The 24,161-nt window shown below is 44.6% G+C and overlaps 1 protein-coding gene across 1 annotated transcript in view; it reads right to left on the bottom strand.

The window, feature by feature from the left end:
* Positions 1-24,161, bottom strand: part of LOC117528756 — a 103,425-nt gene that overhangs the window by 29,078 nt on the left and 50,186 nt on the right. Inside the window, 2 exon segments of the mRNA XM_034191387.1 lie at positions 12,068-12,262; positions 19,766-19,939. Coding sequence (XP_034047278.1) covers positions 12,068-12,262; positions 19,766-19,939 — 369 coding nt within the window.

Raw genomic sequence — 24,161 nt, 5'->3', positions numbered from 1 at the left:
AGCTCTCGCTACCTCAGCAGAGCTGCCAACATCTGCAAAGACATATCCCACCCCAGCAACCACCTGTTTGACCTACTACCCGGCAATCAGAATCAGCTATGCAGCTGAGAGGTTTGGCCACACTGAGACGAGGAACTCCAAGACCGACTACACAATGAACGGTAGAACCACCCAAATATGCAGACTATGTCAAGAACTCAGAACCCCGAGACAACAGCACAAGATATGTAGCGAAGGGGAAAAACAGCCACTTGCTGAGCTTCACAACATCTTGAGGAAGAAGCTCATGTCACTGCACCGGGCAGAGTGGCATCAAAGGTGGGGGAAGGAAATAGCAAGGAAGCGCATTGCGTTCATCTCCAACCCTTTTGCTTTCCCTAAGAAGCTGCTAGGGGACAAGCACAGCGGCTATCTCATCCAGGGTTTTCATGTGCAGTGGTCCCTTGTTTATCGTGGGAGTTACGTTCTAAAAATAATCCGCGATAGGCAAAATCCGCGAAGTAGTCAGCGTTTGTTTTAAGGCTGTAAAAACCCCTCACTACACACTTTATACACTTTTCTCAAACAGGCATTAACATTTTCTCACTTTTCTCCTGTGTAAACACTCTTTTTTCTTCTGGGCGAGAAGATTATAAACAGACACATGCAGAACACAATGCGTGTGCTCTCCCTTCGTTCACTGTCTCCGGGGGTACGGATGCGGGACCCGCAAAGAATCCAAGTCATGGCCACGGAGCTCTGCAACTGCGGTTACCTAGACCATGCAGCGGGTGCTGCGAATTTTCCGCAAGAAGTCTGTCCTTGCAGGCTGCCAGAGCGCTCTACATCAAAACAGTCAGCGTAGTTTCTGGACCTGTTGCCAGAGTCGTCCGCAGCTCCGCACAGCAGAGATGGGGGCGGTGTGAGTGGCCCGCTGCGGCGTTTACCGAGCCCGCAGACTCAGTAAGCGCATCGAAGGCAGTGAGAGCAATCGCAGTGATGCCGACCGGTGCCGCGACCGGCCCGCCTGATAAGGACGCAAAACACAATGCGCTGTTAAAAAAAACAGAAGCATGCAAAATTGCACTAAAAAAAATCCGTGAAACTGCGAGGCCGCGAAAGGTGAACTACGTTATAGCGAGGGACCACTGTATCCCATAGTCCCTTTCACGCCAGAGAGTAGCTGCAGTCAAAACAACATAGAGAATCCACATGATGACAATTGTAAATGAATATTATACTACAAAAATGTATTTTTATGCTTTTCATCATGTTAATAAGAGATTGCATGCATGATACCCTGAAAACTTGCTAAAACAATTATAACGAATAATCCGTGTCTGCTACGTTTAATCTGCGTGGAAACCGAATTTCAGACATATCATATATATTAGTCTGGAACAAAGAGGACAGTGTTGTAAAGAACAATAATCAAGACGTTAAAGAGCAAACTTCACTTTCCCCCAGAACGACATGAAGTGAGCGTAGCTCACAGCAGCTCCCATTGTAAATAACGGAGAGACAGCCTGTGATTCTCGCATGTTTACATAAAATAAACGCAATAACAACATCTAAAAACCCAGAGAATATATTCATGACAGTTTTAGGCACAATATAAAAATAGATTATGCTGTGATATTAATGGTGTTGTCCGTGTGCAGCGGTTAAAGTCAAGCCCGAGCAGAGTGTTTCAATGCAGTTCTCAATGTTACTGAGATCGCGCAGTCGGGCAACCTCTCCGAAGTTTTGCAGAATTTGAAATCTGAAAAGGGTGGATGTGCTCACCTTAGGACGTAAATGCCTTCCTGCATAATACCCTGAGTGACAGAGGAAGACCAGAAGCTTGGTCCACAGAGGGCTCTTATAAGCCCACAGCCTCCAGCAGTGGACTTTGTTATGAAAGAGCCCAGTTTGTCTGAGGTCCAGGAGGTTGTGAAGCGAGCCAGAACATCTTCAGCCCCAGGCCCTAGGGGTGTTCCATACATTGTGTAAAAGCACTGCACACAACTCCTTTCGCACCTTTGGACGATCTTGAGGTTGATGTGGTGCAGGGGAAAAGTAGCAGGTCAATGGAGATGCACAAAGGGTGTGTGGATGCCCAAGGAAGAGGACTCCAAGAGCATCAGCCAGTTTAGAACCATCTTGCTGCTGTCAAAGGCAAGATCTTCTTCAGCATCCAGTCACAAAGACTAACAGAGTTCCTTCTGAAGAACAGCTACATTAACACTTCTGTTCAAAATGGAGGGATCTGGCTGTTTGGAACATACTGGTGTGGTGACACAACTCATCAGGGAGGCTCGCAAAGGGAAAGATCTAACTGTACTCTGGCTGGACCTCACTAATGCATATGGCTCCATACGTCACAAACGTATTGACCTCGCCCTCCATCAGCATTATATTTCCAGCAAAATCACAGACCTTATCCTTGATTGGAGCTATTGTTGGCACCAAGACCAGGCAATGAGGGCAGTTGCTGACAGCAATAGTTACAGCCATTAACACCATGAAGGGCCACCCCAAGCTGAAGACTATCAGGTTCCATACAGTCGGAGAGAAGCCCAGCACTCAACCACGGGCAAAGTCTGGCCTGTTCACCTCCACCACTGACTGGCAACTAGAAGTGGATTTGGGCAAAGAGCTGAAGTTCCCAGCTTGAATAACAGCTACATGGCTCTGACCAGATATGATCACTGTGTCAGAATCCACCAAACAGCTGATCATTCTGTAGCTCACACTGCCCTGGAAAGAGTGCATGGAAGAGGCCAATGAAAGGAAGCATACCAAATACAACCCCAATTCCAATGAAGTTAGGATGTTGTGTGAAATGTAAATAAAAACAGAATACAATAATTTGCAAATCCTCTTCAACCTATATTCAATTGAATATACCACAAAGACAAGATATTTAATGTTAAAACTGATAAACTTTATTGTTTTGTGCAAATATTTGCTGATTTTGAAATGGATGCCTGCAACACATTTCAAAAAAGCTGGGACAGTGGTATGTTTACCACTGTGTTACATCACCTTTCCTTCAAACAACATCCAATAAGCATTTGAGATCTGAGGACACTAATTGTGAGTGTCATGATTGGGTATAAAAGGAGCATCCCCCAAAAATCTCAGCCGTTCACAAGCAAAGATGGAGTGAGGATCACCACCTTGTGAACAACTACATGAAAAACAAGTCCAACAGTTTAACCCTCTGAGGTCCGGGGGCATTTTTGGACAGTTCACTCGCCTGGCATAAATGTTTTATTATTGCTGTTAAAAGCTCACCCTGCATCCCACAATCAAGTTTTTTTTTTGTCTCTTTTCTTCAGGACAGCCTGTACTTTCAGAATATATATGCTTTTGTGGTGTTTTATAATGTAATAAAGGTTTACAATCAGAAATAAGAAAGTTAAAAATAAAGCGGGACATAATTTTCACACACATTTATTCAAAACACACAGCAAACTATAATAAACAACTACTTTGACACTTTATAAAGGTTGTTTGGGGTCTTTTTTTAAAAGAATGTACAAAAATAAAGGTTCTAAAATAAACACAAATGCACATTTTGAACAATATATACAAAATGGTCTATGCGTTTTGTTGGTCTTTATGCCACATCTCAAAGCAATTTCTGTCTGCTATTACACAAAAGCTCCATTTACACAGTGCCGGTAAGAGCTCCCGGAAGCGTCCCGGAAGAGTTTTTGGCTCCTCCGGCCGTGTTAGGGATCACACGCTGTTGTTAACGCCGGCGCTAGGGGGCGTGGCTTAGTTCCGGCTTTACCGGGAATTGTCGAAAAAATTATTCAACATGTTGAATAATTCCGGGAGCACTCCCGGAGAAGACCGGAGAATTCACGTGACGACAGAGACAATGCGAACAACGGCGTTTGATACTTTTTAATCGCCGTTTCATCCTTTCTCTTCCTGTAGTGCCGCAGTTTACACCACCGTTATTCGGTGGACCGGCATTGTATCCATAATCAACGGCGTATAGAACGGCGACAGAGGCAGTCAAAACGGCGGTGCTAGCGGACAGTACGCCGTTCTATACGCCACCTCCCGGTTAAAACAGCGTTCCAGTATAAAAAGTATAAAAGTATAAAAAGAAGAAACAGAAGAAGAAGAAGAAACAGAAGAAGAAACAGAAGAAGAAGAAGAAGAAACAGAAGAAGAAGAAGAAGAAACAGAAGAAGAAGACACAGAAGAAGAAGAAACAGATAATAATAATAATAAAAAATATGATCCTGGAGTAACGCAGGATTTACCCTGTTTGCCTGGGTAAAAACCTGGGTATTAACCAGCGGTAAAAAGTATAAAATGAAGAAACGGAAGAAGAAGAAGAAACAGAAGAAGAAGAAGAAAGAGAAGAAGAAGAAGAAGAAACAGATAATAATAATAAAAAAAATATGATCCTGGAGTAACGCAGGATTTACCATGTTTGCCTGGGTAAAAACCTGGGTATTAACCAGTGGTATACAGGGCTTTATCGGCGTCAGCAGAACACCGTTCTCACCCGGATCTTAACCTACGATTGTACGGAATAGAACTGGGTATTAACCCCCGTTGCCTGATGTGTGCCAGATGCTACGCCGTCAAAACATCGCTTTATTTGGCGGATTTAGCGATGTTTTATCCGCCTATTTGCAGATAGTACAGCGGTCAAAACGCCGGCAAAGTGCTCCACCCCTTTCCACCGCGAAAACAGCCGGAACTACCGTGAACTTCGGTCTACGTACTACCCGCCAACTAAACCGTCTATGTGTAAACGGGGCTAAAGGCTTACAATACAAGCTTTTTTATTTCCATGGAGATACCTCCCTGTTGGAATGTGTTCCTACTCTGTAAACAACATATCTTCACAGTTTGAGGCTCTGTTAACACCCCTCCCTCCTCATTCATTCATCCATTACTTAAAATAAAAAATATAAATATAAAAATGGAGACAAACATAATTTTTCTAATTACAGGCCAGTATCATTGCTTCCACAGTTTTCTAAAATTATGGAAAAAGTTTTTGTAACAAGATTGGATAAATTTATTGAGAAACATCATATTTTAAATAATGCTCAGTATGGATTCAGAACAAAACATTCGACAGCTATGGCAATTATGGAACTAATAGAGAAAATATCAACAACAATAGATAATAAGGATTATTTTGTAAGTATTTTTATTGACCTGAAAAAGGCTTTTGATGTTATAGACCACTCAAGATTGCTCCACAAGTTACAACAATATGGAATAAGAGGTGTTGCACATCAGTGGGTAAAAAGCTACTTAGAAAATAGAGAACAGTTTGTTCAGATAAATAATACCAAATCAGAATTGTGTAACATTATTTATGGAGTACCACAAGGATCGGTACTTGGACCCAAACTGTTTATTTTGTATATCAATGATTTTGTGAATGTATCCAATGTGCTTGGCAGCATTTTATTTGCTGATGATACAACGCTGTTTTACTCTGGATCAGATATACAGGAAGTAGCACAAGTGATAAATACAGAGTTGGAAAAAGTTAAACATTGGTTTGATATAAACAGATTGTCACTAAATATTAATAAGACAAATTTCATATTGTTTAATGATAGAGCGAAAGAAAATAATGTGTCATTACAAATAGATGGAATGGATATACAAAGGGTAAAAGAAATGAAATTTTTAGGAGTCATGATTGATGAAGATCTTACATGGAAGTCACACATAAATTACATAAAAGGAAAAATAGCGAAAGCCATTGCTGTTTTGCATAAAGTAAAATATTCATTAAATAGTTATGGTTTATTAACATTGTACAATTCATTGATTGTCCCATATTTAACTTACTGTGTAGAAATCTGGGGATCAACATATACAACCTATATACAACCTTTATTTATTTTGCAGAAAAGAGCTTTAAAAGTGATTAGTAACAGTGGTTTTAGAGATCCATCTAATCCATTGTTTATTAAGTATAGGGTACTTAAATTTCATGATTTAGTTGATTTGAAAATATTACAAACGATGTACCAAGTTAATAAAAATACTTTACCAACAAACATTCAAAATATGTTTGAAAAAAGAGTAAGTAGTTATAAATTGAAAGGAATAGAAGTCTTTAAAAACCAAGATTTAGAACCAAAGTAAAGGAAAGGAGTATTGCAGTAAATGGTGTCAAATTATGGAACAATCTTAATAAAGAAATTAAAGAATTAAGGTCACTTAAATTATTTAAAAAACATATTAAATTAGATGTATTAAGTAAGTATGAAACTATGAAGTAAGTCAGTGGGCTGCAAGAAAGTCAAAAAAAAAAAGTAAACTGTTAATAATGTTTGGAGTGTCTTAAGTTTAAATATAACCTGTCAGTGATGTAATCTATTAATTAATGGTCATAATTATGAAATGGGTCAGTGGTATGTGACAAGTTAAAGAAATGCAATCTGTTAAATAATGTTGACTATGATGCTGTATATTGAAAGATTGTATTGTTAAAAGGGGCAGAAATCATAAGACTTGTTCTTCTTTCTGCTCCTTTTCATTCTGGTATTGTGGTGCTTTTGTTTTTTGCTTTTCTGTTTTTCTTTTAAATGAATGAAATAAATATTAAAAAGAAAGAAAGAAAGAAAAAGCCATCACTTGACCCAGCTATCTTAGCTAATTATAGGCCAATCTCCAACCTTCCTTTTCTCTCAAAAATTCTTGAAAGGGTAGTTGTAAAACAGCTAACTGATCATCTGCAGAGGAATGGTCTATTTGAAGAGTTTCAGTCAGGTTTTAGAATTCATCATAGTACAGAAACAGCATTAGTGAAGGTTACAAATGATCTTCTTATGGCCTCAGACAGTGGACTCATCTCTGTGCTTGTTCTGTTAGACCTCAGTGCTGCTTTTGATACTGTTGACCATAAAATTTTATTACAGAGATTAGAGCATGCCATAGGTATTAAAGGCACTGCGCTGCGGTGGTTTGAATCATATTTATCTAATAGATTACAATTTGTTCATGTAAATGGGGAATCTTCTTCACAGACTAAGGTTAATTATGGAGTTCCACAAGGTTCTGTGCTAGGACCAATTTTATTCACTTTATACAGGTTTCCCTTAGGCAGTATTATTAGACGGCATTGCTTAAATTTTCATTGTTACGCAGATGATACCCAGCTTTATCTATCCATGAAGCCAGAGGACACACACCAATTAGCTAAACTGCAGGATTGTCTTACAGACATAAAGACATGGATGACCTCTAATTTCCTGCTTTTAAACTCAGATAAAACTTAAGTTATTGTACTTGGCCCCACAAATCTTAGAAACATGGTGTCTAACCAGATCCTTACTCTGGATGGCATTACCCTGACCTCTAGTAATACTGTGAGAAATCTTGGAGTCATTTTTGATCAGGATATGTCATTCAATGCACATATTAAACAAATATGTAGGACTGCTTTTTTGCATTTGCGCAATATCTCTAAAATTAGAAAGGTCTTGTCTCAGAGTGATGCTGAAAAACTAATTCATGCGTTTTATTTCCTCTAGGCTGGACTATTGTAATTCATTATTATCAGGTTGTCCTAAACGTTCCCTGAAAAGCCTTCAGTTAATTCAAAATGCTGCAGCTAGAGTACTGACAGGGACTAGAAGGAGAGAGCGTATCTCACCCATATTGGCCTCTCTTCATTGGCTTCCTGTTAATTCGAGAATAGAATTTTAAATTCTTCTTCTTACTTATAAGGTTTTGAATAATCAGGTCCCATCTTATCTTAGGGACCTCATAGTACCATATCACCCCAATAGAGCGCTTCGCTCTCAGACTGCAGGCTTACTTGTAGTTCCTAGGGTTTGTAGGAGTAGAATGGGAGGCAGAGCCTTCAGCTTTCAGGCTCCTCTCCTCTGGAACCAGCTCCCAATTTGGATCAGGGAGACAGACACCCTCTCTACTTTTAAGATTAGGCTTAAAACTTTCCTTTTTGTTAAAGCTTATAGTTAGGGCTGGATCAGGTGACCCTGAACCATCCCTTAGTTATGCTGCTATAGACTTAGACTGCTGGGGGGTTCACATGATGCACTGAGTGTTTCTTTCTCTTTTTGCTCTGTATGCACCACTCTGCATTTAATCATTAGTGATTGATCTCTGCTCCCCTCCACAGCATGTCTTTTTCCTGGTTCTCTCCCTCAGCCCCAACCAGTCCCAGCAGAAGACTGCCCCTCCCTGAGCATGACTGCTGGAGGTTTCTTCCTGTTAAAAGGGAGTTTTTCTTTCCCACTGTTGCCAAGTGCTTGCTCACAGGGGGTCGTTTTGACCATTGGGGTTTTTCCGTAATTATTGTATGGCCTTGCCTTACAATATAAAGCGCCTTGGGGCAACTGTTTGTTGTGATTTGGCGCTATATAAATAAAATTGATTTGATTTGATTTGATTCAATTCACATGCATACACGACACTTTACGAGTGACAGCGAGAGAGGCTTATTCAACAATGCTGTGCAGAGAACCTTGGCCAAGTAGTGAGTCATCTGTTTCAGTGACACTCTTTGGGCAACCACGTGAGGTTGTATGAGGCCCTCTTAACGCTGATCACCTCCATTCATATGCGCAACGCTGCGCTTTTACACATTGAGCCAGCAGCCACAGAGCTCTTCAAACAGCATTCACATGGCACAGAGTAACACATCACTGCTCCTAACAATCTTTGGCCCTACCATGTGAGACTGCTCTGCCCTATGATTGGATATTGGAAAACCATGTGACGGTGAATCAATTCCGATTGGACACTCACATTGTGCACGTCTCTGTGTAGGCTCTCAGTTGTCCAGGTGGTTTCCATAGTAGAGAAGCTTGAATCTTTGACTGGACTGGGTTGCTTGACACGAGGACATTTCACTTCAAATCGCAGAAGGCAGACTGCTGTGGGCTAGTGACTAAACAATAGCTCTAATTAGCACCTATTGTGCTCTAGTTAGCACCCTCCTAATGACAGGGCAGCTGTCCCTCCTAATGATGGAATAGACGCCTCTCCTGATGGCTCCCTTGAAGACTCTCCTGTTGATGTGAATGACTCATTACCATGAACTAAAGGCTGAAACTGCTTTGACCTGAGTACCCCATTGTAAACAGGGGACAAAGCGTGTCTCAGACCCCCTCCCCAGTTAAGGCTGGGTTTCAACTGTTTCACATAGAATGCCTCCTTGACCCCTCTCTCAAACATTTCTTCTCTCTGGCTAAGATTTTAACTTCCTTGTCCTCAAACGTGTGGTTAGTGTCTTTAAGGTGGCAATGAACTGCAGACTGAGGTCCACTGGTGCCCTCTCTGCGGTACTGGTATAGCCTTTTGTGTAAAGGTTGCTTAGTCTCACCTATGTAGTGTTCGTTACAGTTTTCCTGACATCTGATAGAGTACATTACATCGCTGTGTTTGTAACTAGGGATCCTGTCCTCAGGGTGAACTAATTTCTGTCTCAAGGTGTTAACTAGTTTAAAGTAAACTGGGATTTTGTGCTGTCTGAAGATCCTCTGTAGTTAACACCTTGAGACAGAAATTGAACAGAAATAGGGTGTGAAATAGGGTGTGATGAGGGTGAACAGAAATAGTTCACCCTCATCATTAGGAGGGACAGCTCCCCTGTCATTAGGAGGGTGCTAACTAGAGAACAATAGGTGCTAATTAGAGCTATTGTTTAGTCACTAGCCCACAGCAGTCTGCGTCTCCTTAGGAGGGGTCTGGTTAGGTTTAAAACTCCAGCTTTTGTTTCTGTTTCTGTTTTTTCTTCTCTACAAGAGTCAAGACAGAAGTCAGACTACCAGAGCAAGAATTTTAGCTGAGGAAGCTTCTGCGATTTGAAGTGAAACGTCCTCGCGTCAAGCAACCCAGTCCAGTCGAAGATTCAAGCTTCTCTACTATTGTGCAAGTCATTACACAGCTTCTATGAGGAGTACAAAGATGGTGGATGGCCGGCTGAAAGTCCGCAAAGTTAACTTTTCAGCAAAAAAAAAAAGTAAGTTTCTATCTCATATCATTAAAAAAGCTATTGTCCTCAGCCGTTGTATATAGAGGGTTAAGAACAATGTTTCTCAACGTTCAACTGCAAGGAATTTAGGGATTCCATCATCTACAGTCTATAATATATTCAGAAGATTCAGAGAATCTGGAGAACTTTCTACACGTAAGCGGCAAGGCCAAGAACCAACACTGAATGCCCATGACCTTCGATCCCTCAAGCAGCACTGCATTAAAAACCGACATCATTGTGTGGATCTTACTGTGTGGGCTCAGGAACACTTCAGAAAACCATTGTCAGTTACAGTTCATCGCTACATCTACAAGTACAAGTTAAAACTCTACCATGCAAATCGAAAGCCATGCATCAACAACATCCAGAAACGCCGCCACCTTCTCTGGGCCCGAGCTCATTTGAAATGGACAGATGTAAAGTGGAAAAGTGTGCTGTGGTCTGATGAGTCCACATTTCAAAATGTTTTTGGAAATCATGGACATCGGACAAAAGATGGAAAAGGCCACCTAGATTGTTGCCAGAACAAAGTTCAAAAGCCAGCATCTGTGATGGTATGGGGTGTGTTAGTGCCCATGGCATGGGCAACTTACACATCTGTGATGGCACCATTAGTGCTGAAAGGTACGTCCAGGTTTTGCAGCAACACATGCTGCCATCCAAGTAATGTCTTTTTCAGGGACGTCCCTGCTTATTTCAGCAAGACAATGCCAAGCCACATTTTGCACGTGTTACAACAGCGTGGCTTCATAGTAAAAGAGTGCGGGTACTAGACTGGCCTGCCTGCAGTCCAGACCTGTCGCCCATTGAAAATGTGTGGCACATTATGAAGCGCAAAATACAACAATGGAGATCCCGGACTGTTGAACAACTGAAGTCGTATATCATGCAAGAATGGGAAAGAATTCCACCTACAAAGCTTCAACAATTAGTGTCCTCAGTTCCCAAAAGCTTATTGAGTGTTGTTACAAGGAAAGGTGATGCAACACAGTGGTAAACATACCACTGTCCCAGCTTTTTTGAAATATGTTGCAGGCAATCATTTCAAAATGAGCAAATATTTGCACAAAAACAATAAAGTGTATCAGTTTGAACATTAAATATCTTGTCTTTGTGATGTATTCAGTGGAATATAGGTTGAAGAGGATTTGCAAATCGTATTCTGTTTTTATTTACATTTCACACAACATCCCAACTTCATTGGAATTGGGGCTGTACCAGGAGCTGGTGGACGAAAGCAGGAGGCAAGGTTGGAAGATGCACTGCGAACCTCTGGAGGTGGGCTGCCGAGGATTTGCAGCGCATTCTCTCTGCAAAGTTCTCATGCTGCTGGGCCTCTCTGGGGAGACAAAGAGGAAGGCCACCAGATCTGTAACTGATGCCGCAGAGACAGCCACAAGGTGGCTATGGATCAAGAGGGCAGATCTGTGGGCAAATGCTGCTGGGACACAGGTTGGAGTCTGATCAACCCCGTTCGAGTCGCCTGGGCAAAGGTGTCTGATGTTGTAAGACCCGAAACACCCAGTGACCCCAAGTTACATCACTGATGATGTGTCCCAGCGCATCCTCAAGATGTATCTTTGACCTGGCTATGTTTTATATATATATATATATATATACATATATAAACACACAAATTTACGGTATCGCCCGAATATGAAAGCTGTTGATGGCTCATAGTCAGAGACCCGTTCGCTTCACCTTCATGAAGAACTTGCTAACAGATCGTCCGATCCTTAGCTGGTAAACTTTCAATTTGTGTATTTTTTCCGATGCTGTTTAGATATTTATGGAGTTCATGTCCGACTTGGTTTTTCTAATCATATTTTTCGCTTTCTGGTTTGTAACAAATGTGATATGCGTTCCGGTAATCGGTCTAATATGGGAAAATATCAGACCGGAAATCAGCCACTCAGAGCGTAGCGTTGCAGCCATATACTAATAAACTGAATTATTACTGACTTTTATTTAAAAGTAGAACTTACACATTTGGTGCAGAAATCGTCGCAAATAAGCAGGAAACTGCAGCAGATTTTCAGAAATTGCCTGACTGAAAAAAATGATTGCAGGAAGAACTGAACAATAACGATTACCACAAACCTGCTGAGCGTATTTGAATTTGAATTAGTTCCCTGGAGAGGTCCATCCGGCAATACCTTTGAGATATGCATCTTCTTCCTTCCTGAAATGCGTGGCTGGATGCTCAAATCTGACTTACTTGGGTGGGACGAGTTGTAACTGAGAACTGAAGCCAGAAACTTACAGCTGTCTTCTGTAAGCACACATCCTGACAACCTGCATGATCAAGATCAACATCAAAAAGATTCCTTCAGATTTGTTTATCACTGTATGACTGAAAAATAAACTATTTTATTCATTGCTGCAACAAACAGTTGAATAGATCATACCTGAAGGTTTTTTTTAAACTGTAATAATCTCCAGGCTCAATTATCTGAGTATGCAAAATTTCTCAACATTTTTGCACCTTTTTCTTCACCCCCCGTCTGCATATATAGTAATGGTAAATTCCACACTGGCATAACCATTTATGTACATTAGTACACATATATGCATGTGTGACCCCCATCTGCCCTTCCCAATCAGCGTACAACATCCTACTCAAAGCAAACCAACAACTTCTACTAGGAAGGGCTGACCCCCAAAACAACACGAAGACAAATAAGAATGAAAGACAAGTGGTGAAGGCAGTAACTGAAGAGAGATACCGAGGCGCATCTATACTCTAATCTAGGACACCAGAGTCTTGATCCCCTTGAGAGCACCCAAAACCGAGTTGTGGTGATGGTCACAAACACACAACCATCCACGCACAGAGACCCAGATCACAGCTAAATAACTACTGTCGGTGGTGTGTTGGGCCAAGACAAAAGTACAGAACCCTACCATATGATGTGAACCACTTCGGCACGGCAGAGCCATACAACCGACTGCAAGCAATGACAGAAATGGGCCCAGGACACAGGGCCACAGGAGAAATCAGGAGAAAAAGGGCAATGGAAGGGCACAGGGGCCAGGAAGGGCAGCCACCGTGGCACCACGACGAACCACCAGGGGAACAGCCCAGCAGCGCCAGGATGCACAGGAAGCAACCCCATACCCAAGGGAAGCACACAGGGCACTGGCATGGGCCCACCAACAGGGGGGGGGCCCCGGAACCACACCACCCTAACCATGGCCCCCAAAGGGAGGAGCGAACGGCGGTGGGGACAGGGGAGCAAAGGAACCACTGCCACTGAACCCAAAGTGCGGGCAGAGACCACCAAGCCATACGAGGGCGGGGCCCGGCCCCAAGACAAGAGGCGAGATCCAACCCCCGGGCCAGGAAGCACCTGAGGACCCTCAACACCCAAGATTGCCTCAGCACAGACAGTTGGACCCCCCCAAGCTCCCCCCAGCCCCCAGTCCACCCCTCCACCCGGGACACCAAGCCAAACACCAAGCCCATGATCGGGAGACCGCCCAAGTGGGACAATACCCCACCCCACGGAAACCACCGCCCCCAACCCCCAGCAGCTGTCCACCCCCCAGCAGCCATCCATCCACCAGTGCCAACACCCGCACCCCACCACAACCACCCACTCCCCAAATGGACCGCAGGCCCCCAGGCCCCACAAGCCCCAGAGTAGGGCCCCGAGACCATGGCAGAACCTGCAAGGCAAGCCCCCCCACCCCCAGAGCCCCAGACATCCACAGCCACCGGGGCCAACTGCACATGCCACACTCACACTACTTACCAACCCCACCATAGTTGTTTTAGTTAATCTCCCATGCTGTGTGTGACCCCCTAAGTGAGCAAAGATAAAGTGTTGCATTAAAAGCAAGGCAGGAGACGGAAGGTGGCAGACTGCCGTGGGAGGCCGTGGCACACCACTGCACTACAGCCTGTCCTGCAAACCCACCACCACCTAGTGGCCCCGACTCTAAATTAGTGAATGTGTTTACTAAATGTGTACAAATAAAGTGTGTGCATTAAAATGGCAAGGCAGGAGTGGCAGATGGAGATCGCTGTGGGAGGCTGCAGTGCACAGCTGCACCACAGACTGCCCTGCAAACCCATCCCCAAGACCTAACCACAAATCTAAAAGAACCCTATAATGTGCTGCTTAAAACCCAATATGATGTGTGTGCATTTACTAAGCTGGTGAAGTGCATTAAAAGGGTGCGACATGTGAGGCCCAACTCCAAGTAGCCGGTGAAAAGGAGAGACACGGTGCAGGGAGCGGCCACACACACTGGCCCCACCGGGCCCCATGGCCCACCCCCAGACCAAAATGAAGCACCAGAGAAACCACGAGACAGGGGGGAGGCGGGCGGTCTCGGAGGGCACCAAAAGCCCAGGGAAAGAACAGACCAATGGGGGGGCAGGGGGCTAGGCATCTGGAGATGGATGAACCACTCCGCCCGGCGGCAACCAACCAGGGAAGGCGCGAGATGAGCCCCAAGAGCGGCACTGGCAGCCAAGGAGCCAGAGAGAGACAGGCGGGCCCCACAAACCCAGAGGGAGAGGCAGGGGCATGGAGGGCCCCATATGATCTGAGCCCTGGGGAGAGGCACCATCCCCCACCCAGGCACCGGACCCCAGTCCACCAACGGCAGAGCGGACAAACCCAACCTGACCCAACATGGCACCGGGGCCCCCAGCAGAAGGCTTGCCCGCCGCCCAGCCCCTCCCCCCCCTCCAGGCAAAGAGGCGCACCCACACCCCCCGCAAGGAAGGAGCCAGAAGGGAGCGCGGGCCAGCACCCGGCCCAGCCCCCACGGAAGCCCGCAGAGCCACCAGACAGCAGCGGAAAGCAGACCCCCCCAGACCCCCGAAGCCCCAACCCCAAATCCCCAAGCAACCCAGGGACACCACACCCGGACACCAAACCAACCCCACACACACACGGGCCGCACAGCCCCACCATATCCGAGGGGCCACCCACTCTACAAGACACAAGCTCTCTCCTCCACCAATTCAATCATTTTCAAGAGAGAGAGAGAGAGAAAACAACCATGCAGTATCAATCTCTGACAGCAAGAGTACCCCAAAGAGCAGCAACCTGGATCTGAAGTACAAGAAAGAAAAGTCAGTAGGTCAACAATAATAGGAGCAAGTCATACTCTAATATTATTACAGTACTTTAACAGGTGCAAGAGTGGCATTCGCTAAGGGCCCTGTCCCACTGGGGAGACGATTAATTGCGCATGAATTGAGTACACAAATTGCGGGCGTTCGTTGCCGTCCGCAACAAAAATGGCCAAAAATGACAAATGTCCCGGTATGAATTACAGATATATTAATAATATATAGCGAATATATGATAAACAATCACGGTTATATAACACATGTAGTGAGGAAACAGATCCGACACATTGAGATTATCACGGCAGTATTACGGTGTATTATGAATGCATCGAGCACGTTGCGCGTGCACGGCATCTGCATTGCAGTCATAAAAGAAGCGCACTCACTCCTTTTGCATCACTATTCACTCCAACAATACAGCCTCTGGAGCAAGTGCTGGACTTGGACAAGTTGATCACAGAGTTATTGTTCATTTTGTCATGCAAGGGTTAACTGTTCATGAGTTTGGGGAGCAGGAGGGGGGAAGCCGCTCAGGGTGTGAGACGGTGTTTTTTGGGGGGGGTTTTTGAGAGTGTCACAGAAAACAGACTTCAGCGTGAGTTTACAACAACTCTTCCTTTTGTTGGTGTTAAATAAAAGTTCTGGATTGCAGCAGCTACGTCTTTGTGGATCTACACAGTCTGACCGGCACTGACTGGCAGGTATGTCGCTTTCTGCCACATATAGTACTTTGGGTTTATTTGACGTGTTTGTTATGCATTCACAGATTGTCTGCAAATCAGCTGCAAAGCAGATGTAATAAAAATGCTTTATTCATTGCCAATCTGTATGCATTCGTTACAACTTATTTTAGTTTGTGATGTGGACATGATGGGCACGATATATATCTGTTACATACTGTCCCAGTCAGCTGCCAAGCCACAAATCCCCGTCAGTTGTGGATATCAGCGGTTAACGGCAGATATACAGCGCATAGAGTGAGTATGTATTGTGTATGAATTGAGTATGTATGGAGTATGTAAGGCGGATGTTATCCGCATCAAGATTTTTGAGCTACTCAAAAATCCTGGCTGCGGACATGTGTGCCTCTGCGGATGATCACGGGCGTGTTCGGATGACGGCCGACTCATACAGGCATGTTACACGGATATTGCGGATGTTTGGCGAATATGGGCCAATTTTGTGCGCAATCCATACGCAAATCCTCCTAAACACCAGTGGGACAGGGCCCTTACAGGCAAAGAAAAAATTCCCTTTTTTCTTCTTTGAATTGGAATTTGAATTCCAATTCAAATTTAATGAGTTGTATTATAAGGAGGACAGATGGAGGACAATTTTTCAGTGATTTTTGACCAAAAACACTGGACAAGTGAGCAGAGCCAAAGGGCATGAAAATAGGTATCAGTGGTGTTTAGCTCACACTGTTAGCAAACATCAGAGTCTAAGAAGCCCATTTTATACATCTTATACTGTGTAATGTGTGTTCTATAAAGAATATTGTACTGGATGAGTTGTAAGTTGGTATTTTTGTCATTGAAAATGTGTTTTTACAAATCTATGTTCAGTGGTCAGGGTCAGAGGTGAGAGGAAGTCCACCCCCATTTTAAGCTGGTTAAATGTAAAGCAGTGTCCACGCATGATATTAACTTATATACCTTAGACAAGGTTTTCTTTATTGAGAGGAGGTTCTTGATGTCTGTCACTAATGTGGGTGATTCTGGTGGGCACTGATGTGTCTGAAATTTTGACATCACTGCATACTTTACTTGATGGTAATGAAAAAAATTTCCTCCTATAATTCCAAAACTCTGCATCAGGTTATTAAATGGCATGAACATGTTATTTTGAAAGAGGTGATGAAGGTGTATGATTCCTTTCTGTTCCCATGTGACGACATGAAGAGTTGTTTTATTGATCTTGAAGTCTGGGTTGTGCCAAATAGGAGCATCCATACAGACTTCCATTAATGAGTTTGTAATTTCTAAAGTCTTCCGCCAGCCTGTCATAGTGGAAGAAATCAACGGATTTTTAAAACATTTATGGTGTTTAATGGAAGTAGTAATAAAGGGTAAATCTGAGAGTTTGATGTTGTTACATTCTAACTTTTCTAATTCTATCCAGGAGCTGTGGACTGGATTGGAATGAGCCCATCTGATCAAGTATTTTATCTGGTTAGCCAGATAGTAATGTAGAAAATTTGGTGCTTCCAGAGCCCCTTGAGATTTATTTTTCTGAAGAGTAGCTAGACTAATTTTAGCTTTTTTATTTTTCCAGTAAAATTTTGAAATGTCCGACTCTAAAGACTGAAACTATTTAACTATGGGTTTGAATGGAATCATTGAAAAGAGGTAATTAATTTGTGATAATATTTTCATTTTGATAGTTGCTATTCATCCTAATAAGAAGATGGGGAGGTTGTTGCATTGTTTCAAATCGTTACAGACTTTGTCAATGAGTGGGACGAAGTTCAAGTGGGCCAGCTCTCCTAATGTAGAAGAGTTGTTTATGCCTAGGTACTTACTATTGCCAGTGGGAAAGGTATAGTGTGGATCTTGGGGTGAAGGATTCCATTAAATCTTGGTTAAAGGAAGTATCATTGATTTTGACCAATTAACAGAGTAATGTGATACTTGTGAGAAGGTAGTGATCAGTTTAAATCCTTCTTGTAGTGATTTTGAGGGTTCTTGGTGAAATAGTACGATATCATCAGCATATAAATTGATTTTGTGGCCAGATATTAAAGAGTTGATACCCTTGATGTTAGTGCATCTTTTTCATTTTTCACATCATGTCGGTTGCAGTAGAAAATGAAACTAAAGCACCATACCTAACCTCTGCCAACACTACTTTCCAAGTCCACTAAATTTTACCTTGGAAAAAATTTTTCAAGATCAAAGTGCTGTTAGAAGTGGCTTTTCATAAACTAAATTAGATGTGATTAAACGTCAGTGGTGGATTTAGTTCACGCACTTGAATCTAAAGCCCCCATCACACATAGCAAGAATGTGCAGGAACCAGCCCAACACGGCAAATATTGTCACAATTGGACGCAGTCGAGAGGAAAAGAGGCGCGGCCAGCAGTGTCAGAATGCATCCAGATGACCTCGTCTCGTCCACACCTGCACGATAGCATCCAAAGCGCATGTAGACAACAGGTAGATGACATAGACTTCTATCAGACAGCCATAAAAGGTGCTGAAGACTGCCCGATGTCCAAACGTCCGGTCCAGGCACTGGACCCCAGTCCATCAACGGCACAGCGGACAGACCCAAAATGAAAAGGAACGACGGCCGACCAATTTTAACCCCAGGCTGAGGTCCCAGCTCCACGTCCACGTCCGCACTGTAAAACACTCCTGGACTGTTGTTGTAGGTGAGATTCATGTTTATTCGTGCTGTAACGGCCTGCCACAACAGTTCCATGTCATATCTCCTACAGAGGTACAAGGTGATCATATATTACAGAAGTGGGATCCGTTCAGCTCTGAGCCTGACACGTGCAATGACACGTTACTGCGCACCACGGACAGGCTCAGGTGCCCGTGGTATATAGAGATATGATGGAGACAATAGATTACATTATTTAAGTCGCCCATGGGAAGGAATGGACAAATAACTGTACTGTAAGGTCTGTTGTGGATATAACAGCCTGTTCAGATTTGCAGCGTTGCGCACAGTAGGGCACGGTGCTTTTGGTTTGATAGCATGCTGTTCACATTTACTGTACATGATGAAGCGTGTCACATTCACATCAACAGTTCCTTTGCGCCCCTGGGGGAGGGACGGGGGACATTGGAGGTGGACATTATTATACGTGGCACGTGCAGGTCATACCAGCAGGCTTTGTCATGCCAGATCCATCTCGAGGTTCCCTCATACACGCTCAAATCCTTTTGGATCCTGTTTTGTTGCTATTAGAATATGAACATTCTGGTCAGGTGGTGCTCAGATTGCACATGAACCGCAGTTGGATAGATGTCCCATCACAATGGCGCCCGGAGGGTTTTGAACCTGTGCATCGCACTCGGGCACTCAGAACGTTTTCGAACTGCAACTGGACACTTTTCGGATGTGGGCTGAATCGTCATTCTGATGCCATTCGGACTCATTCTGCCTATGTGTGATGGGGGTATAAGTTTTTTGTGTTGTTGAGATATAACGTAAAATGCACACCAAATGGGCTTTTCAGTATTACGTAGATTCAAATATTCACAAAATACACAGTCTGGATCAGATCTGGATCAAGCTTTGTCAGGTGATAATGAGTGCCATTCTACACCCCACTTTCAAATCTGAAAGTGATTGGGGCACGTTTGATTAAGATATAATGTAAAATATATATTAATGGAATTTTCAGTGTTACATTTAAATGACAACAAAACCTGTATTTTAGATCAGATCTGGATTAAACTTTGTCAGTCGATAAAGGATATCGTCCTACATAACAGTCTTAAATATGAAATAAATTTGATCTTTTTTGAAAGGGTTATGAATTTTTGAAAATTCATCCAGTGTTAAAGATAAGGATTTTCCAATTTTTCAAGGTTTTTCCTGACATTGACCTTTAACCTATGACCTTATAAATTGAATCAGTTCTTGCCCGTCAGGATATGAATCTTCAGGAAAACTTTCATAACGATATATGAAAAATTGTGGGCTCCAGGCTGTTCACAAACAAACAAACAGGGGAGAACACATAAAGTAGTGACCTGAGAATTTCCAGTCTGCATTGTGAACTCTCCAGTCCAGCACAAAGCAGCTCTACACCTGAATCCTGTAGGTTGTTCTTACTCAGGTCCAGTTCTGTCAGGCGGCAGGACTCCAAACTGACGATGGAGGCTAGAGCTCCGCAGCAGTGCTGTGAGAGCTCACAGCAACTCAGGCTGAACAAAAAACACATAGAAAATATTTACTGTACATTTTCTAGTTCTATGATGAAGTTTCTCTGTACTGTCAATACTGTTTCATCATCAAGACAGCAGGGCATAACAGTGTGTAAAATATCAAATAAATGAATCTAGGTCTGGGCAGCTTTGCTGGAGCTGCTGCCCCGCGACCTGACTCTGGATAAAGCGGAAGAAAATGGATGGATGGATGGATGAATCTAGAACAGTAGTTCACAAAGTGTTAGCCGCAGCCTGCTGGTGGGCTGCATATGTACTGCAGGTGGGGCCAACAGAGGCAAAAAAAAAAAAAGATTTTTAAAAAGTGTTTGTAATAAAAAAAAAAGTTTGTAATAAAATTTATAAATTTTATTTTTAAATGTAATCACAAGTAACACAAAGCCTTGTGAGTTAAAATGTGTTATTCTTATTTATTTTCATTCATTCATCCCCATTGTCAAGTGTGTCGATAGCATGGCCCAAGCAGAGGGTCACCCCTTTCAGTCTGGTCTGCTTGAGGTTTCTTCTAGGCATGGGACTGATCCAATCCGTAGTCGGTATCGGGTTCCGATTCCGATGTAATTCACGTATTGGAAAATATCGATCTAACCCGCAACATTTTCCAGTACAGGAGAAGACCCACTGTGAATCCTCTCAACTACTGTTGTTTGCTCTCTGCTTGTTTGCTGCCGAGCGGGAGGAGGGGAGGGGGGAGGTTTTTTGAAGCTGGGCTGTTTGAGAGCGCTCTCTTCCATAACGTTTTAGCTGCAGTTAGTGGCAAATTTCTGCCCGGCTCTTGGATTCAAACTGTCTGTTCGTCGAGCACAGATTTTCAAAAAAATTAACTGAATTGTTACTGAAAATGTGTGCTAAAAGTTAGGCCGAGGCTGTCAAACGCTATGAAAAGCCAGCTCAGCATGCAGCCAAGAAGGAGCTGAACAGAGATTCTGTCCTCTGAAAGGGAAAAAGTCTCCATTAAAATCCTGCGCGTGAGAGTCGCTGATGATACATTATTTTACAGTTGAAAGGCTTCGTGTTTTCACAAAGTTTGAAGTTTGCGCAGCATGAAAACAGCGAGAGAGAAAGAAAAAAGAGACAGAGGGAGAGAGAACGCAAACGAGAGAAAGAGAGAGACAGACAGAGAGAGCGGGAGACAGACAGGCAGAGAGAGGGAGAGAGACAGGCAGAGAGGGAGAGAGACAGAGACTTGTGTGAAGTGCCTTGAGGCAGCTTTGTTGTGATTTGGCACTATATAAATGAAATTAACTGAATTGAATTAAATTGAATTGAAATTCATTTTCTGCCACTTATCTGAGTGATTCGCCATGGCTGCAGACCAAGCAGCGCATCCCACACTTTCCTACCGGCAGCCAAGTCCTCTAACTGTTCTTGGGGATCCTGAGGCGTTCCCAAGCCAGCTAGGAAATACAATCTCTCCAGCCTATCTTGGGTCTTCCTAGGGCCTCCTCCCTGTTGGATGTGGCTGGAAGACCTCCCAATGGAAGGGCATCCTCACCAGATGCTCAGACTACCCCAGTGGACTCCTTTTGAGGTGAGTCCCTACCAGATATTCAAGCTTCTCACCATGTCCCTGAGTGTAAGCCCAGATTCCCATTAGGAATCACTTTTCTGCCTCTTGTATCCAACCTTGACCTTGTCCCTTCAGGCATGCTCATGACCATAGTAAGGATAGGGGCATAAATCAACTGGTAATTTGAGAGTCTTGCCGTGTGGCTCAGCTCCTTCTTCACCACAGTGGTGCAGTACAGCATTCGTAGGATCTCAGCTGCAACCCCAATCCATCTATTGATCTCATGCTCCATCTCTCCCCCACTCATGAACAAGACCCAAACATACTTACAGGGAAGTTAAAGTCATGGCCTTGAATTCAAAGCCTTGTCAGGCCAGATAATCACTAAGTCCTAGTTGGGCAAGGTCCTTCATCTCAGAAGCTTAAATATGAGGAAGAGACTCAGAGTACAGCCGCTGCTCCTTTGCATCAAAAGGAGCCAAATGTGGTTGTTCAGGTATCTGGTGTGGATGCTAGGCAAGTCCAACTGAATGGAGGTCCTGGGGAAGACCCAGGACATGATTGAGGGTTTATATCTAACAGCTGGCTTGGGAATGATTCAGAATCTCCCAGGAAGGACTGTCGTCAGGATGCCTGTTGCACCAATGACTGTGTGCCTTTTATCTCAATAACGGACTCTGTTTTTGTTGCTGTCCTGTTTTCTTTTTTTCTGTTTCTGCTTTCTGTTTCTCCTGCTTGTAAAAAAAAAAAAAAAAAAAAAAGGTAAAATTTCATAGAAACCTTGTAGCTGTTAAAATGGCCTAAACAGTGGGTCACCCTCCTGTGTCTGGTCTGCTTGAGGTTTCTTCCTCATCATCAGAGGGAGTTTTTCCTTCCCACTGTTGCCTGTGTGCTTGCTCAGGGTGGTTGGTAAGGTTAGTGTTGGGAAGGTGTCCGTAGCACGGACCCACAACAGGGGGCGCAAAGGAACGGACAATGAATAAGCCAATAAGTAACAATTTAATGTTGTGACAACACACAACTAAATTCACACAAGATATAAATAGACAATTAACACCAGGTGACGTGTGGGCAGGCTCGAAGATAGAAGACCCCCGACGAGAGATGAGCCGCGTCCCACACGGCTTCCACCACCAACGGCCTGAAGAACACCGGAGCCGCCAAGTCCTGAGTCCCCAGGTGGCCTCTGTCTTCGGCTGTCAACCCTGGTACTGCTGGCAGAAACAAAGACAGGATGGATGAGTGTGAAGTCGCACACTCAGTAATCCCACAGTCTGTACACAGTCAGGAGGGAGAACCTCCACCTCCAAGTAGGAACACACTAGCAGCTCCTGTTGCCACTTATCTGGATGGAGTGAGATGCGAAGACGTCACTTCTCTCACTACACGCCAACCCAGCAGAGTGCACCACAGGAAAAACGGCTGCAAAACAGATCAGACGTAAGTCACAGTAGGGATACAGCAGAGAATATTACCTCTTCGGTAGTTGATTTCTCGGCGGGGAGGTGGAGTTGCAGTCCGGCTTATGTAGTGGTGTGAATGAGTGACAGTTGGTGTGATGAGTGACAGCTGTCACTTCTTCTGGGTCTGGCGCCCTCTCGTGCTGGAGCCGTACCTCCTCTTCAGCGGCCACATAACAGGACCCCCCCCCTCAACGGGCGCTTCCCGGCGCCCGACCAGGCTTGTCCGGTGTGTTCTGTAGAAATTGGCCAGGAGGGGCCGGGTCCAGGATGAAGCTGCGTTTCACCCAGGAGCGTTCTTCAGGTCCATACCCCTCCCAGTCACCAGATATTGGAACCCCCGGCCTTACGACGGACGTCCAGGAGCCTGCGGACTGTCCAAGCAGGCTCCCCGTCATAGGCCAGGCAGGAGGCGGCGTAGGTCCAGGAGCACAGAGGGGTGAGGTGTGGTGGGCTTGAAGCTTGACACATGGAACACAGGGGTGGATCCGCAGTGAAGCTGGGAGTTGGAGCTTCACTGCGGCCGGGTTGATGATTTTGAGGATTTTGAAGGGTCCCATGATCTGTCCTTCAACTTCGGGGAGTCCACACAGAGAGGGATGTCCTTTGTCAAAAGCCACCTCCTGCCCGGGCTGTATGTGGGGGCCGGGGAACGCCGGCGGTCCGCATGGGTCTGGCCCTCGTCCGGGCCTTTAACCAGGGCAGAGTGGCGGGTCCGCCACACCCGGCGGCACCTCCTGATGTGGGCCTGGACCGAGGGCACACACGACCTCTCCCTCCACCAGCGGGAACAATGGGGGCTGGTACCCCCAAACATGCCTCAAAAGGGGAGAGGGCCGGTAGCAGACGAGACTTGGCTGTTATGGGCATACTCGATCCAGGCCAGATGGTGACTCCAGAGCCGCCGGGTGCGCGGAGGTGACGCAGCGAAGGGCCTGCTCCAACTCCTGGTTAGCCCGCTCTGCCTGGCCGTTTGTCTGGGGGTGGTACCCGGACTAGAGACTCACGGTGGCCCCCAGCTCCTTACAGAAACTCCTCAAACCTGCGAAGAGAACTGGGGACCACGATCTGATACGATGTCCAAAGGTATCCCATGCAGCCGCATGACGTGGTGGACCAGGAGGTCTGCCGTCCCTGGGCCGTCGGGAGCTTCGGGGGGGCCACGAAGTGGGCCGCCTTGGAGAACCAGTCCACTATCGTGAGAATGATGGTGTTGCCCTGGGACGGCGGG

This window comes from Thalassophryne amazonica, chromosome 16, assembly GCF_902500255.1.
Source record: "Thalassophryne amazonica chromosome 16, fThaAma1.1, whole genome shotgun sequence".
NCBI lineage: Eukaryota > Metazoa > Chordata > Actinopteri > Batrachoidiformes > Batrachoididae > Thalassophryne > Thalassophryne amazonica.
The sequence above is the reverse complement of the archived record's forward strand: the minus strand, read 5'-3'. Positions and strand labels throughout refer to the sequence as shown.